The following is a 17,314-nucleotide window of genomic DNA, read 5'->3' on the forward strand; positions in this document are numbered from 1 at the left end:
CCAAAAAAATCGTTCGGTCCTTAAGGGGTTAAAGGGACCCAGACAGTAGGATTTACCCCCTAATAACTCCTTACAGCACTGAATTTTGTTTGTAGTGCTCATTTCAAGCAACCCTGATGTTAAGGGAAAGTTACCAGCATAATGGTAAAATCAGCGTTTTAATCATATTCTAATTATTAATGTACTAGTCGTACAGCTAGATGAGCACGAGGTGTTGAGCAGCCCAGTCAGTCTTACCTAGCCCACAAAGCCTGGTTATAGCTACTCTAGTGACCCCTCCCTCTGCTTCTTAAATTGCACACATGCCCAGAAGCTGCCATGTGCCACTACCATGGCATCACACTACCGACCGGAAGTCTGGCCTGCTCACGCTTTCTCTACAATCTGACTTCTGATGTGTGCCATTGCTGGTATATGGTGCTAAGCCGGGCTGTAGTGGCATTTACAGTCAGCTTCTGCCTCTGCAGGCAGATCTGAGGGAAGGCCTCAGCCCATCAGACTTTGGGCATGCCCAATGATATGCCTATGTGCCAGTGCCTGAAGTCATGGTGGTGCTGGGCATTTGTGATTTGGGAAGTGGGGTGGATGCGGAGGAGCGTTGAGAATGACCTCTAAACAAGAGGAATAGTATGTAGTCTACAAAGCATAAGGCCAGATATCGTACGATAAATGTCTTCAACTTGGGCAGCAGATGCCGTCCCTGCTCATCTGTGCTATAAAGATGCAGGGACGATCTGCCTTAAATCCTCCTGCACAGGACTTGTGTACATAAAACTGAATTCTTGGTTCTCCTCATGTGACCTTTCATGATAGTGGAGATTGCTCTGGTCAGGTTCGTGCACTTGGCTTTACCCATTCCAAACTGTTTCTAATGAGTGGTAGCTGCCACCATTAGCGCACGAGCCTCCAGACATTGTAATTGTGGCTGAACTAGATTCTGGCTGCTGTCCACCTTTTGTTGACAAAAAACTGGATTGGATCCAGTGTAAAAAAAAGTCTTTTCGAAATGGGATCCACCACAGGTTTTAGAATTTAGAGCTGTACCTATAATTTCTGTACAGAAATGTAAAGATCTTTTATGCTTCTTTTTTTAAGGTATGCTTCGATGTGGAAAGGCTGTCTAACGCTGTACAGTGGAAGAGGAGGGGAACTGCAGAAAATCGGAGAGTAAGTACAGTGCTCGATACCAGCAGTGAGGCTTTCCTACAACCCAACCAAATTTTAAATGACCAATTTTAAAGGGCGTTCGTCACACCAAAAAATGTATTTTAAATGGGCTATACCTTGTTGTAGATGACTTGGCCCCTATAACAACCAGACTCTTAGGCCGGGGCCACATGGGGATTACTGCGATCCCCTCGCATGACACTCGGCTCACGCTGGCAGTACAGCAGAGCCGAGTTTCATGCTAGTGTCCCTGTGACTGAGGTCCGACTGTGCGAGCGGACTTCAGCTGCGGGGGGCGGGCCGGCACTGAGGAGGGGAGGGAGGGATTTATCTCCCTCTCTCCTCTGTAGCCGGCTATTGCCATTCTTCTCGCACTGCACTCGCGGTACACCAGTGTACCGAGAGTGCAGTGCGATTTTTCTCTTGCCCCATACACTTGAATGGGTGCAAGAGAGAGTCTCTCATTACAATCGCAGCATGCTGCGATTGTTTTCTCGGTCCGATTAGGGCTGAGAAAATAATCGCTCATGTGCTCTGACACACAGGCTAATATTGGTCCGAGTGGAATGTGATGTTTTTTCGCACTCCACTTGCACCGTTTTTCTCGCCGTGTGGCTTAGGCTTTAGTGGCGCAGTGTAGGGAAAGGAACTTTTCTTTTCAAATGCAAAGGAGGTTTCAGTGCTAACACTTTGGTGCACCGTTACTCCTCCTCATGTGCATATTGTGGTCCGTCCTCCCCTTCTTGATTCACAGTTCACTTCTTTCTCCACTTGCTTGTCTGCAGCATTATAGTCCTCGCTCTGGGCAGTGAGCACTGTCAATCTGAAGTGGATTAAGGCCCCAATATGCAAATGAGGAGACATAATGGTGCACTAAACTGATGGCCACGCCATGAGTGCACCGAAAGCTCCTCTGTTGAATCTGAATCAAGTTATTTTCCCAGGCACTGTTCCAGTAGTAGGTATAGTGCTAGTATATTGTAGGGGACTTACCCAGTAGAACAACCATAGCCCATTTAAAATGCATTTTTTGGGTGACTTGCTCGCTTTAATAAATAAAGGCCTAATATAATTGCCAAATATTAATAATATTTTGATGGTAACCTGTATGTGATCTGTTTGGTTTTTTTTTGCACACCCATTGACTTAAACAATGAGTCTGATTTCAAAACAATTATTTAAGTAGTATATGCTGCAAACTTTTTTTACACATGTCCAGTTGTTCATGTGAACACCAATGCCTTGCATTGGTCCCTGTGATGTCTGTATGCTGCCCTCCGCACATGGACATTTAATACACTTATTGTAACAAGCCTTAAAAGTAATTTAATACCCTTCCCCTACATGCTGCTATTACAAGAAAGTAACTGTCGCACAGTGGCCCAAATTAGTTTCTGCATTTCCAGGTCTTGATTGATTTAACGTCTTCTCACCACAATATCAAACCTGCATTCAGACTTCTGTGTTGCAAATGTTGTATCCATTGTTTTCACTCATACCACACATTCCTATTATAATCTATGGTCTTATTCACGTCTGTGTTTTTACATGGGCACTGTGTCTATGCAAATCACACGGAGTAATGTCCATTTCTTTCGGCCAATACAAGTCTATGGGTCCGTAAAAAAAAAAACAAAAAACACACGTTAAGCACACTGATGACATCCGTGTGTCATCTGTGTTCTATACGTGTTTAGCACTGAAAAGTAAAGGAGAAGCTTTGTAATTTTATTTTTATTTCTTTAACCATCTGTGAAAAACATTGACGCACTGATGGTAAACACTGCAACACGGGACTGTACACTGCAACCTGGTACCCTACGCTAATGGTAGACACTGACACTCGGGACCCTACACTGACGGTAAACACGGGACCCTACACTGATGGTAAACACTGATATAAGTGGATTTTTCAACATCTTGTCCTTCCTCTTTATTTTATATAAAACTTTGTGCTATTTTAAAAGTAAACCTACTCCTTTATTACATGACTGGCCGACAGCTCTTATTGATAACTGGTAGCAAAAACTAATAACTAGTAGTACCATAACTAGCCTAGAAATTCATGCAGCACAGTGTGTTTAGATCTATTGATCAGTGTAACTGCGTTTATCAGTAATGACCTACCCAGGATTTGTTTTGGATACTTTTTCAACATGTTCTGTGCAGACTTTCTATTGATTTTTAACCATTTAAAAACTCCATAACAGCAGTAATAGTAAATGTAGACTCCCTTGCTTACATATTTGTACTGTATGATTGCTCTTGTTTCTGCCCTTTCCCTATCATCAGGGATTTATTGAAAAGAAAGGAAAAGTATAGAAAAGGACTTTAGCTGCCGGTGCTTCCATCCTGTGGTGAATACGTAGAACAGTGTGCTGTTACTGAGGGCGCTCGGCTTCTCTAAGCATAGTGAAATGAAGCGGCTGTGTGCTGCTCGCTGTACAGGGATCTTTACCACAGGAGCATCCTCATTAACTGAGGCGGTGGTGCTGTTCTCTGCCATGCAGGAAAAAAAGCAAAAGGGCACGCTTTGTTATTAAACATTGAGGGAGCACAGTTCAGGTCTTTATGGATTGTTATGCCAGATCACTAGAATATATCATTACATTTCTAAATGAAAATACCTTTCTAAATAATGCATTAAAAACTTCATCAAATTGTAAATTTAGCATTTTAATTTTTATTTATTTATTTTTTGGTGCTGCAGTGGTGGTTTAAGTCCCCAGTTGATGGTTTCCTGCTTTTTCAGTGCCGTCCTGTCCTGCGGCGCCATTTTGTGACTAACTTCTGATTGCCCGAAAGTCAGAAGTTGCGTCTCAAGCTCCCAATAAAAGTCTGAGAGCTAAAACAGGGCTGTCATAGACTTGTACTGAGTTGTACTGAGACTTGTACCTCCAGCATGCTCCATTAAACACTGGAGCTTGCCGGAAGTTCTCAAATATTAGAATATAGACATAAGCGGCAGCGATAGAAGAGGAAGCTGCCGGATGTGGAGCATGAGAAGGGGTAGGGGACTTAGATGTAAAGCATCTCTCAATGGTGCAATTAAAACAAAACAAACTGCTGAAGTGCTGCTTTAAAGGATCAATACAATACTGCCATTGTTCCATGTGCACCTATTTCTCTATACAGGTGTTTGATCCTCCATGAAGGCATGGGTTTTATGGTTGAAATTCTAGATGTCATCTGGTCCTGCTGTTGCATGTGACTGTTTAATGTAGTTCCAGAAGTTTCTTTCAGAATGGATGCTTTTGTTTGTTTGTGTTTTTTTTTTTTTTTTTTCTTCCCATTTTGTTCTGGCATAATAATAATAATTAATAATAAAGGACTGAGAACATGGAAGCCCTAAATTTATTCACAGGGCAGGTATGGTGCGGGCAACCACAATGCGAGCTTCCACACACTATTCTGACCTGGAGGGTCACCTTCTATGGCTGTGAAAATGTAAAGCCACCTCCATACCAGCTTTGTCCAATATCTGTCAAATATTGGTCAGGATAGTTACTCTAGATCACTGGTCCCCATGCTATTTTTACTTTGAGAGCCACATTCTACTCGGAGAAACAGTTGCAAGCCACAATCTGTGCAGAGAAATTATAGAAGCCATATTTGTGAACAATGACATAACTAGTCATTACATTAGTTAACACTATTTGTTAAAGGGAACCAAACATCAGGTTTTTCGTGTATAAGCTACAGCCAGTGCAGTACTGGCACTATCATGTACAGTGTGTACATACCATCAGGGGGCAGCTCAGGTGTTTAGGCAGCGAAATCCAACTTTATAAATTTTGAAAATTCGTGCACTTTTTGATTGACGTGTGCACCTCTGCTGTTAATGTCCGGGCGTGTTATGCACGTGTCCCCCGCCCCCCCACCAGCCTGTTCCTCCCTCTCTCCTGATGTCCAGGCGTGTTATGCACGTGTATCCCCGCTGCCTGTTCCTCCCTCTCTCTGGCTGTATTTAAATTTCCCTCTTCAGTGACATGACGTCTGAGTTGGCGCCTGCGCATAGCGCTTATCTCCGGCGCCATGTTACTGAAGCCCGCTGTACCGTGCAGCCGGGTGCACGAGAGGGCGGCGCATGCGCCCCCGGTTCTTCAGATCCCGTTGTGACCGCGGGAGCGCGCGCGGTTACAACAGGACTGGAGATCAGCTGACAGGAGGACGCGATTGCTACGCTACCAGCACAGCAGCCGCCTAGGACACCGGGGCTCAGGTGAGGTGAGTTCACAATGCTGTGTGTGCGCCCCTGCGTTTACCTGAGCTCACCTTCTGAATGTCAGGTCACCGCAGGAAAGCACTTACAGCTGTGTGTCTGTGCTATGTGTGTGATTCTGTGCAGTGTGTGCGTGTGCGTATGCGTGTGCGTGTGTGTGTCTCTTGAATCCAGGCCTGGCATTACTGGAGTTTCCTCCGATAGCCAGTCTGACGCTGCACTGAAGTGTGCTGTTTTTTTTTCCCCAGATGATATTGGATCCGGATTGGACAGCGCGGGACTCTTGACCCAGGATTACTGCGGAGTGGGGTTGTTTATTTCAATAAAGATGGAGTCACTAATTGTGTTTTATTTCTAATAAAAATATTTTTCTGTGTTTTTTTTTTTTTTTTTTTTTTTTTTTTTCATCTTTACTAGAAATTCATGGTGGCCATGTCTAATATTGGCGTGACACCATGAATTTCGGGCTTAGGGCTGGCTGATAATACACACCTAGCCCTAACCCCATTATTACCCAGTGAGCCACCCGGCATCAGGGCAGCTGGAAGAGTTGGATACAGCGCCAGAAGATGGCGCTTCTATGGAAGCGATATTTTCTGGGGTGGCTGCGGACTGCAATTCACAGCGGGGGTACCCAGAAAGCATAGGCACCCTGCACTGCGGATTCCAATCCCCAGCTGCCTAGTTGTACCTGGCTGGACTCAAAAATTGGGCGAAGCCCATGTCATTTTTTTTTTTTTTTGTTATTTCATGAAATTCATGAAAAAAAAAAAAAAAAAAAAGGGCTTCTCTATATTTTTGGTTCCCAGCCGGGTACAAATAGGCAGCTGGGGGTTGGGGGCAGCCCGTACCTGCCTGCTGTACCTGGTTAGCATACAAAAATATGGCGAAGCCCACGTCATTTGTTTTGTTTGGGGGGGGCAAAGAAATCCTGCATACAGTCCTGGAAGGAGGATGCTGAGCCTTGTAGTTCGACAGCTGCTGTCTGCTCTCCTGCATACACTATTGGATGGAGGATGCTGAGCCTTGTAGTTCGACAGCTTCTGTCTGCTCTCCTACATACACTATTGGATGGAGGATGCTGAGCTTTGTAGGTCTGCTCCCCCTGACTCTCCCTCCAGCATACAGTCCTGGATGGAGGATGCTGAACCTTGTAGTTCTGCAGCTGCTGTCTGCTCTCCTGCATACACTATTGGATGGAGTATGCTGAGCCTTGTAGTTCTGCAGCTGTCGGCTCTCCTGCATACACTAGTGGAGAATGAAGAACATATTGAAGAAGGAAATGACATCAGACTTTTTTTGTTCACTGATAAAAAACGCATAAAGACGCAGTGAGCAAAAAACGCACCAAATCGCGGCAAAAACGCGTGCGTTTTGACGCGTTTTTTTGACGGGGGTGCGTTTTTGTGCGGTTTTTGCCGCAAAAAAAGCACAACAACGCAGCGTCAAAAAAACGCAGTGTGTGAACCTAGCCTTACTGGACATGGGAGCAGAGCCTACATCCTTTATACACAACTGATAACACGGGGTCCATCAATCACAATAGGCCACTTCACAGATAACACCTTTACACAAGCTCATTAGAGACTTCAAAAGGTTGGTATCCGACCATAGTGGCAAATGTCCATGTGTTATTTCCTGAAACAATAGAAAATTAGAGTATCCTGCATACAGTCCTATATTGAGGATGCTGAGCCTTGTAGTTTAGTCAAGATTACAACATTGCACTCTCAAAAAAATAGAAAAGAACAAGGTTTTTTCTTTGCAATTCTTGAATTTTTATTTATATAGAAATGTGACAGGGGAACGTTTCGGCCCAGTAAGGCCTTTCTCACGCCTAGTCACTTCAAGTAGAAGATTTGGCTTATATGGAGCAGATTCTGTTAGATGCAGGAATAAGTAGAATAGAGGAGGTCCACCAAAAAATAGCAAGGTTGAGTTCACTGTACACAATTTCTGTTTTGTTGCTTATAAAGGGTTTATGCGTCCCAGGAGCTTTAAAAGGATATAGTATGTGTGGTGCCTTAAGTCTCCTGAAAATATAGGAAATAGTTTCTAGTGTGATTCTAGCTATATAGCAAAAAGAAGAGGAATTTCCATCTGTGGCTTGTATATCAGATATTACACTGCTGTGGTGGACTGCGTCCTCTTGTTGCCTCCTTCCCAGGATGTGGCCGAATGCCTTGTAGTTTGGCAGCTGCTGTCTGCTCTCCTGCATACACTATTGCATGGAGTATGCTGAGCCTTATAGTTCTGCTCCCCCTGCCTCTCCCTCCTGCATACAGTCCTTAATGGAGCATGCTGAGCCTTGTAGTTCTGCAGCTGTCTGCTCTCCTGCATACACTAGTGGAGAATGAAGAACATATTGAAGGAAATGACATCAGACCTTTTTTCTTTTTTTTTTTAACAATCTTTAATGGAATTGTTCACTGTTAAAAACGCATAAAAACGCAGTGAGCAAAAAAGCACCAAAATGCGGTAAAAACGCATGCTTTTTTGCCGCGTTTTTTCCCGCGGGTGCGTTTGTCTGCTCACTCATTCTTTTCTTCATCGTTCCTTATGGGAGACCCAGACCATGGGTGTATAGCTTCTGCCTCCGGAGGACACACAAAGTACTACACTAAAAAGTGTAGCTCCTCCCTCCTAGCATATACACCCCCTGGATAACCAAATATAGCCAGTTCAATGCTTTTGTGTTCAGGAGGCACACATCCACACATGCATTCTCATCTGATTTTTGATTTTAAAGAGTTTGAAGAAAAGCGGGTCCAAGTCTGGACTCCCGGCATGTCCCTTCTCACCCCACTGTGTCGGCGGTGCTGTTAAGGTTGATTTACAAGGCTGGAGCCTTACATGCTGTGCTCCTTCACCATCCCTCGGGCTCTGGCTTGAAGTGGGAGCCAACACGGTTCTCACTGCCTTGCAGGAGACCGGTCTCCATCCGCAGCCCTCTCAGGATCCTGCCGGACGGAGCACTCATCCCTCAGGGACCTGGCCCTGCGTCTCATAAGCTAAGTATTTGAGACGTTATTGGGGGGTCCCTTGTACTTTTATTGTGGGGAGAGTGTGTTATTTAACTTTGCTGTGATTTCCGGCCGGTTCTCTGGTTTTCACCTGAGAACCGCGCCGAGGGTGCCTGCTCGCCGGCCGCATTGAAAAATTTAGGCCCCGGCTTCACCTGCGACCTACTTTCGTTTTCACTGCCCCTGCATGTCAGTCATGCAGAGGGACAGTGCGGCTCCGCCCACCGGCCGTTCGGCATAGGGGAGGACACTCCTCTCTGAGAAGATGTTTCCCTCCCCTGTATATCTCCTTGGCCCTCCGGATCCCGCTCTTTGACTAGGCCCCACCCCCTATACTCACTCCGGCGCCATTTTCTCAGCGTTCTGCAGACTGGTCGGCGCTGGCTGCAGCATCTCTGCTAATCTGTCTGGGGGTCCGAGCTGTGGGATCCGGAGGGCACACAAACGGGCTGGTAAGCCACAACCTCCGGTTGTGGACCTTTCTTATACACTCTCTGGGGGTCATTCTGGCTCAGAGCCCCCACCTCAGCAGCATGTCTCACACTAGGAGCAAGACTGCAAGGCTGTACTCCATATGCACTGCATGTAAGCTCGTACTGCCTGAACCGAACACATATCCACATTGTGATGCCTGCTCTAACATGATGGTGCCTCAGCCTGGAGTCTCCCCAGTGGTCCCTCAGGCTGCTCCGGCCCCGGTGGCTGATCCATCCCGGCTTGGGTAGAATCCTTCTCTAAGTCTATCTCCCAGTCTTTTGCTGACTCCATGGGAGAGTTGTCCTGGACTCTGCTGAGCATGCATCAGCCCCCTTCTCAGGGTGCCTCTGCTGCTACGGCTCGCTCTGCAGAGCTCACAGAGGATTCTTCACCTGCTCCCAGATCCCGTCCTCCTAAAAGGAGACGCAGGGTCCCCTCCCCTCCCTCGTCCCACGGCTCTGATTCCAGAGCTGACTCGCAGGACGAGGACGATGCCTTTACAGGGGGCTCGGACGCTACCTCCATGTGCCTCATTGATCTGACCGAGGGTGAAGCAGATGTTAGTGATTTGATTGCGTCCATTAATTCTGTACTGGACCTCAATCCGCCAGTATCAGAGGAGCAACCCTCTCTGGCAGAAAAGCACCAGTTTACCTTGCTTAAGAGAACAAGGAGTGTGTTCTTTAACCACTCCAGTTTTCAGGCCACTGTGGCCAAGCCCAGGGCCTGTCCTGACAAACACTTTCCAAAGCGTGGTTCTGATGACCATTTTCCTTTTCCATCTGAGGTGGTCAAGCAGTGGGCTCACTCTCCAAAGGTAGACCCTCCGGTGTCTAGAATCTCAGCCCGGACAGTTGTATCAGTGGCCGACGGCACCTCACTTAAGGATCCCACTGAACGCCAGGTTGACCTTTTGGCCAAATCTGTATATGAGGCAGCAGGGGCCTCGTTCTCCCCATCTTTTGCAGCAGTGTGGGCTCTCAAGGCCATCTCTGCTTCTCTGGAGGAGATGCATTCCCTCACCAGGGACTCCATGCCTGAAATGGTTGCCTTAACTTCTCAGGCTTCGGCCTTTTCATCCTACGCCATGTCTGCCATGCTGGAGGCTTCTCACCACACTACGGTGGCTTCGGCTAATTCCCTCGCTATCCGCAGGATCTTGTGGCTTCGGGAGTGGAAGGCAGACGCTTCTTCAAAGAAGTACCTTGCTGGGCTCCCATTTGCTGGGTCCAGGCTGTTCGGTGAACAATTGGACGAGATTATTAAGGAGGCTACTGGCGGGAAGAGTACTTCCTTGCCACAGACTAAAGCCAGGAAACCTGTCCAGGGCAGGAACCAGTCGAGGTTTCGTTCCTTTCGTTGCTCCAACTGGTCGTCCTCTAAGCCCTCGGCCTCGTCCACTAACTCAGCCAAGGACCAGAAGCCCAACTGGTGCACGAAGCCGCGTCCCCAGAAGACCGCTGGAGCTGCTGCCACCAAGGCAGCCTCCTCTTGACTATCTGGCCGCGCCAGAAACGTCCTTGGTCGGTGGCAGGCTCTCCCACTTTGGCGACGTGTGGTTTCAACACGTCTCCGATCAGTGGGTGCGGTATATCATCTCCCACGGCTACAGGATAGAATTCTCTTCCTTCCGGCCCATCCTGGATCTCAAGCTTCTCAACAAGCATGTTCAGGTGCGGCATTTTCGCATGGAGTCTCTGCGATCAGTCATTGCCTCAATGACCCAAGGAGACTTCCTGGCATCCATCGACATCAAAAATGCCTATCTGCATGTGCCAATCGCAGTGTCACACCAGCGTTGGCTACGTTTTGCAATCGGAGAGGAACATTTCCAGTTCGTGGCTCTCCCCTTCGGGTTAGCCACGGCCCCTCGAGTATTCACCAAGGTCATGGCAGCAGTGGTTGCGATTCTGCACCTCCTGGGGTTGGCAGTGATTCCTTACCTGGACGACCTTCTAGTCAAGGCTTCATCCAGTGCAGACTGTCAGCGGAGTGTCTCGCTCACTCTTGCCACTCTAGCCCAATTCGGGTGGATTGTCAATCTGCCCAAATCCACTCTGACTCCGACCCAGAGTCTCATGTACCTGGGGATGCAGTTCGAGACTCTGCCGGCACTTGTGAAGTTGCCCTTAGTCAAACAGCAGTTTCTCCATCTGGCGGTGCGCTCTCTGCTGAGACCCCGCCGTCATTCCATCAGGCACCTAATGCAGGTGCTGGGTCAGATGGTGGCGTCAATGGAAGCGGTTCCCTTTGCCCAGTTCCATCTGCGTCCTCTGCAGCTGGACATTCTCCTCTGTTGGGACAAGCGGACCTCTTCCTTGCACAGGTTGGTGGCTCTGTTGCCACAGACCAGGGGCTCCTTTCAGTGGTGGCTTCGGCCTCTCTGTCTCAGGGACGCTCTTTCCTGGCCCCGTCCTGGGTGATTCTCACCACGGATGCCAGTCTTTCCGGCTGGGGAGCAGTATATCTCCACCACCGAGCACAGGGCACTTGGACTCCGTCCGAATCAGCCCCCTCGATCAATGTGCTGGAAATCAGGGCTGTGCTCCTAGCTCTCGTAGCCTTTCACCACCTGTTGGCGGGCAAGCACATTCGAATCCAGTCAGACAACGCGACAGCGGTTGCCTACATCAAGCACCAGGGCGGGACACGCAGCCGCCTGGCAATGTTGGAGGTTCAACGCATCCTTCAGTGGACGGAGGACTCCAAGTCCACCATATCCGCAGTCCACATCCCAGGCGTGGAAAACTGGGAGGCAGATTATCTCAGCCGTCAAGCCATGGACAGCGGCGAGTGGGCTCTGCATCCGGCAGTGTTTCGGACAATCTGCCGCAAGTGGGGCACTCCGGAAGTGGATCTAATGGCATCCCGGCACAACAAGGTTCCGGTTTACGTGGCTCGCTCCCACGATCCTCAGGCCTTTGCAGCGGACGCGCTGGTTCAAGATTGGTCCCAGTTTCGTCTGTCTTACGTGTTTCCCCCTCTAGCTCTCTTGCCCAGAGTCCTGCGCAAGATCGGAATGGGGGTCCGTCGGGTCATCCTCATTGCTCCAGACTTTCCCAGGTGAGCTTGGTACCCAGACCTGCTCCATCTGTCCGTAGAGGTGCCGTGGCATCTTCCGGACCGTCCAGACCTTCTCTCACAAGGTCCGTTTTTCCGCCAGAATTCTGCGGCTCTCAGATTGACGGCGTGGCTCTTGAGTTCTGGATCCTGACGGCTTCAGACATTCCTCCCGAGGTCATCTCTACTATGACTCAGGCTCGGAAGTCTTCCTCGGCCAAGATTTATCACAGGACCTGGAGAATTTTCCTGTCCTGGTGTCGCTCTTCCGGCCATGCTCCTTGGCCTTTTTCCCTGCCGACCCTTCTGTCCTTCCTGCAGTCTGGTCTGCAGCTAGGACTATCCCTCAATTCCCTCAAGGGACAGGTCTTGGCTCTGTCAGTGTTGTTCCAGCGGCGTATCGCCCGACTGGCTCGGGTGCGCACCTTCATGCAGGGCGCATCTCACATCATTCCGCCTTACCGGCGGCCTCTGGATCCCTGGGACCTTAATCTGGTCCTCACGGCCTTGCAGAAACCTCCTTTTGAGCCACTTAGGGAGGTTTCTTTGTCTCGTCTTTCACAGAAAGTGGTCTTTCTAGTGGCCATAACTTCCCTCAGGAGAGTCTCTGATTTGGCTGCGCTCTCTTCGGAGTCACCTTTTTTGGTTTTTCATCAAGACAAGGTGGTTCTCCGTCCGACTCCGGACTTTCTTCCTAAGGTGGTATCTCCTTTCCACCTTAACCAGGATATTTCCCTGCCTTCCTTTTGTCCGGCTCCTGTTCATCGCTTTGAAAAAGCGTTGCATACTCTGGATCTGGTGCGGGCGCTCCGGATCTGTGTCTCACACCGCTGCTCTTAGGCGGTGCACCTCTCTTTTTGTGCTGACCACTGGTCGGCGTAAGGGCCTCTCGGCTTCTAAGCCGATCCTAGCTCGTTGGATTAGGTCGGCCATTTCCGATGCCTACCAGTGTACTCAAGTGCCTCCCCCGCCGGGGATCAAGGCACACTCGACCAGAGCTGTCGGTGCCTCTTGGGCTTTCAGGCACCAGGCTACGGCTCAGCAGGTCTGTCAGGCTGCCACTTGGTCCAGTCTGCATACCTTTTCGAAGCACTACCAAGTGCATGCTCATGCTTCGGCAGATGCGAGCTTGGGCAGACGCATCCTTCAGGCGGCTGTCGCCCATTTGTGAAGTTAGGTTTCGCCTACTTCTCAGTTTTCTGTTTATTCCCACCCATGGACTGCTTTGAGACGTCCCATGGTCTGGGTCTCCCATAAGGAACGATGAAGAAAAAGAGAATTTTGTTTACTTACCGCAAATTCTTTTTCTTATAGTTCCGACATGTGAGACCCAGCACCCTCCCTGTTGCCTGTTGGCAGTTTTCTTGTTCCGTGTGTTTTCACCGGCTGTTGTTGTAGACAGAGGTTCCGGTTGTTCCGGGTTTTGCTCTATCTCTACTTGTGGGTGGATGTCCTCCTTCAGCTTTTGCACTAAACTGGCTATATTTGGTTATCCAGGGGGTGTATATGCTAGGAGGGAGGAGCTACACTTTTTAGTGTAGTACTTTGTGTGTCCTCCGGAGGCAGAAGCTATACACCCATGGTCTGGGTCTCCCATGTCGGAACTATAAGAAAAAGAATTTACGGTAAGTAAACAAAATTCTCTTTTTTCTCCCTATCAGAGCAGCACCCTTCAGATCAGGAGAAATGCTCATCTCCTGTAACCTGCAGTACTCGGCTGCTGGTTATAGGACCTGCGTCATGTGAGCTACAGGAGTAATCACAAACCCAGTGCTAACACGACAACCATCGGATCCACGTGATCCCATCACGTGACTTCCTGTGGAGGCTGGTGATTATACGAATAAAGCGATCACCATTAAAATGGCGCTGTGAGATTTTTACAGTGCTATTTAAGGGATTGACAGGTGCAGGTGGATAGCGAATCCACTCGCGCACAAATCAGCTGACATTTGCGCTGATCGCTGCTGGCTATCTGCGTCTGCCAGTGTGGATTACCAAAATGAGTGCAGGGACGGAAAATATTTAAACGGATTTGTTAAGGAGTTGATAAATGCATTAACAAAAACGCGGCCAAAATCTTGATCTTTCATATTTTTTTTGGTCAGAAGCTGTGTTTCTGTGACAGGTAAAAAAGATGCAGCGTGCGGTCATAGCCATTGAGTTATTTTTCTGCAAAGCTGCTCAAGTTCTTGTACATTTTCTCAATATTTCAATACCTTTGTTTAAATTAAAAAACAAACATCTGAAAATAATTATTTTGTTTTTTGGGAATAGGTTCTGTTGCCCCCATGTAGTAGTTTTCAGACACTTAGTATTATGGTGCGCTTTATAGTATATGTAGGACTATGAGGTGCATTAGATTATACGGATGACTATATGAGGCACATTACTATATGGAGGACTGTATGCTGGAGGGAGAGGCAGGGGGAGCAGAACTACAAGGCTCAGCATCCTCCATCTAGGACTGTATGCAGGATTTTTTGCCCCCCCCCCCCTTTTCCCAAAAAAAAAAAAAAAAAAAAAAAATGACGTGGGCTTCACCATATTTTTGTATAATAGCCAAGTACAGCAGGCAGGAACGGCTGCCCCCAACCCCCAGCTGCCTATTTGTACCCAGCTGGGAACTAAAAAATATAGGGAAGCCCTTTTTTTTTTTTTTTTTATTTTATTTCATGAAATAATTAAAAAAAAAAAAAAATGACATGGGCTTCGCCCAATTTTTGAGTCCAGCCAGGTACAACTAGGCAGCTGGGGATTGGAATCCGCAATGCAGAGTGCCCAAGCTTTCTGGGCACCCCAGATGCGAATTGCAGTCTGCAGCCACCCCAGAAAATGGCGCTTTCATAGAAGCGCCATCTTCTGGCACTGTATCCAACTCTTCCAGCTGCCGTGATGCCGGGTGGCTCACTGGGTAATAATGGGGTTAGGGCTAGGTGTATATTATCAACTGGCCCTAAGCCAGAAATTCATGGTGTCACGCCAATATTAGACATGGCCACTATGAATTTCTAGTAAACATAAAAAAAACACAATACACAAAAATATTTATTTTTATTAGAAATAAAACACAACACAATTAGTGACTCCATCTTTATTGAAATAAAGAACCCCTCTCCGCAGTAATTCTGGGTCAAGGGTCCCACGCCGTCCAATCCGGATCCAATATCATCTAAAGAAAAAAAAAAAAACAACCTACACACTTCAGTGCAGCGTCGGACTGGCTACCGGAGGAAACTCCAGTAATGCCAGGCCTGGATTCAGGACACACACACACACACACACACCACACACACAGCGTGCGCACACACACAGCGTACGCGCACACACACCACACACACAGCGTGCGCACACACACACACACACATACATACCGTGTGCACACACACCACACACACACAGCGTGGACGCACACACACAGCGTGCACGCACACACACCACACACAGCGTGCACGCACACACTGCGCGCACACGCACTGCACACACTGCACAGAATCACACACAGCACAGACATACACACACACAGCGTGTGCACACACACCACACTGCAGACACACTGCACACACACACACATCGCACACACACACACACACACACTGCACAGAATCACACACATAGCACAGACACACACACTGCACACACACATAGCACAGACACACAGCTGTGAGTGTTTTCCTGCGGTGACCTGACATTCAGAAGGTGAGCTCAGGTCAACGCAGGGGCGCACACACAGCATTGTGAACTCACCTCACCTGAGCCCCGGTGTCTTAGGCGGCTGCTGTGCTGGTAGCGTAGCAATCGCGTCCTCCTGTCAGCTGATCTCCAGTCCTGTTGTAACCGCGCGCGGTCCCGTGGTCACAACGGGATTTGAAGAAGTGAGGGCGCATGCGCCGCCCTCTCGTGCACCCGGCTGCACGGTACAGCGGGCTTCAGTAACATGGTGCCGGAGAGAAGCGCTATGCGCAGGCGCCAACTCAGACGTCATGGCACTGAAGAGGGAAATTTAAATACAGTCAGAGAGAGGGAGGAACAGGCAGCGGGGGGCGGGGATACACGTGCATAACACGCCTGGACATCAGGAGAGAGGGAGGAACAGGCTGGTGGGGGAGCGGGGAACACGTGCATAACACGCCCGGACATTAGCAGCAGAGGTGCACACGTCAATCAAAAAGTGCATGAATTTTCAAACTTTATAAAGTTGGATTTCGTTGCCTAAACACCTGAGCTGCCCCCTGATGGTATGTACAGCATGTGCCTGATAGTGCCAGTACTGCACTGGCTGCAGCTTATACACGAAAAACCTGATGTTTGGTTCCCTTTAAAGGGTTATTCTAGTTACTGTGGTATGGAGGGGATGTAAAAAAAATTATATATTATCATATATAGCCATTGTAAAACTTTGGCCAGTTACATCTGCAAATTTAGAAATTGTCTGGCTCTTCTTGCTGCTCCCTGCACTTGTCCACATAGCGGATGGGTGCAGAAACTGTCTAGTCATATACACGTGTTTAGCCTATAAATCGGACCAAACCAGCATGCCGCCCTTTTTTGACAGCATATAGGCGCACGTTTGGCAGCAATGAAAATGGTTTGACAGGTCGAAAATAAGTTTGTTTAAACATGCTTTTAAAACTGATAGACATCCAAATTTCATGGTTCCAGCACGGACCGTGATATTTCAGACTGACCACTGGACTCCTGGCCTGAACTCAATAGCCTCATTGGCATATATGAGACTGTTAAGTTAGGGATAGGAGACTCGCAGTTAGTCCTTAAATCGCAGTTTCAGAGTGTGATCTAAGATGTCTGAATAAGGCCTTAGCCCGAATTCAGCCTCCCATGTTTTACAGTCTGAACACGGACAGTGATGCACAGGGTAACCTCATAGGCAAATAAATAAAATGAAAGGCAAGAAAGACTGACACTTTGTGGCGTGGTAATATTTATTTAGCGCTAAATCAGTACCTAAACCCTACCCTTCTCTATATGCACATACCCTGAAATATTGCTGCTAATGAAGCCAGTTAGTGTGCCCAAACAGTGCGGCATCATAGTTACTTACTTAGGTTGAAAAAAGACCTAGGGCCATCTAGTTCAACCTTCCTCATTTTTATGGTTTCCACAATGCCACCTCCACGCAGTGTGATGTCCCCACAGTGTACACACCGCTCTGCTACAGCAACACACACCTTGCATATGTGTCAACCTACTCTCTTCTCTGCTGATTAGCCATTGGATCTCTTTGCCACTGTTAACCGCTTCACCCCTTCCCCCAGTGATTTTTCGTTTTCAGTTTTCGTTTTTTCCTCCCTTCTTCCATGAGCCATAATTTTTTTTTCTTTTTTCCTTTCCTTCAATCTTTCCA

At 48.0% G+C, this 17,314-nt stretch overlaps 1 protein-coding gene across 1 annotated transcript in view; it reads left to right on the top strand.

Moving 5' to 3' along the window:
* Positions 1-17,314, top strand: part of NABP1 (nucleic acid binding protein 1) — a 63,835-nt gene that overhangs the window by 35,088 nt on the left and 11,433 nt on the right. The window contains exon 3 of the mRNA XM_075319066.1: positions 1,096-1,167. Within this exon, the coding sequence (XP_075175181.1) occupies positions 1,096-1,167 (72 nt within the window). The remainder of the gene's footprint in view (positions 1-1,095; positions 1,168-17,314) is intronic.

This window comes from Anomaloglossus baeobatrachus, chromosome 7 (assembly GCF_048569485.1).
Source record: "Anomaloglossus baeobatrachus isolate aAnoBae1 chromosome 7, aAnoBae1.hap1, whole genome shotgun sequence".
Lineage (NCBI taxonomy): Eukaryota > Metazoa > Chordata > Amphibia > Anura > Aromobatidae > Anomaloglossus > Anomaloglossus baeobatrachus.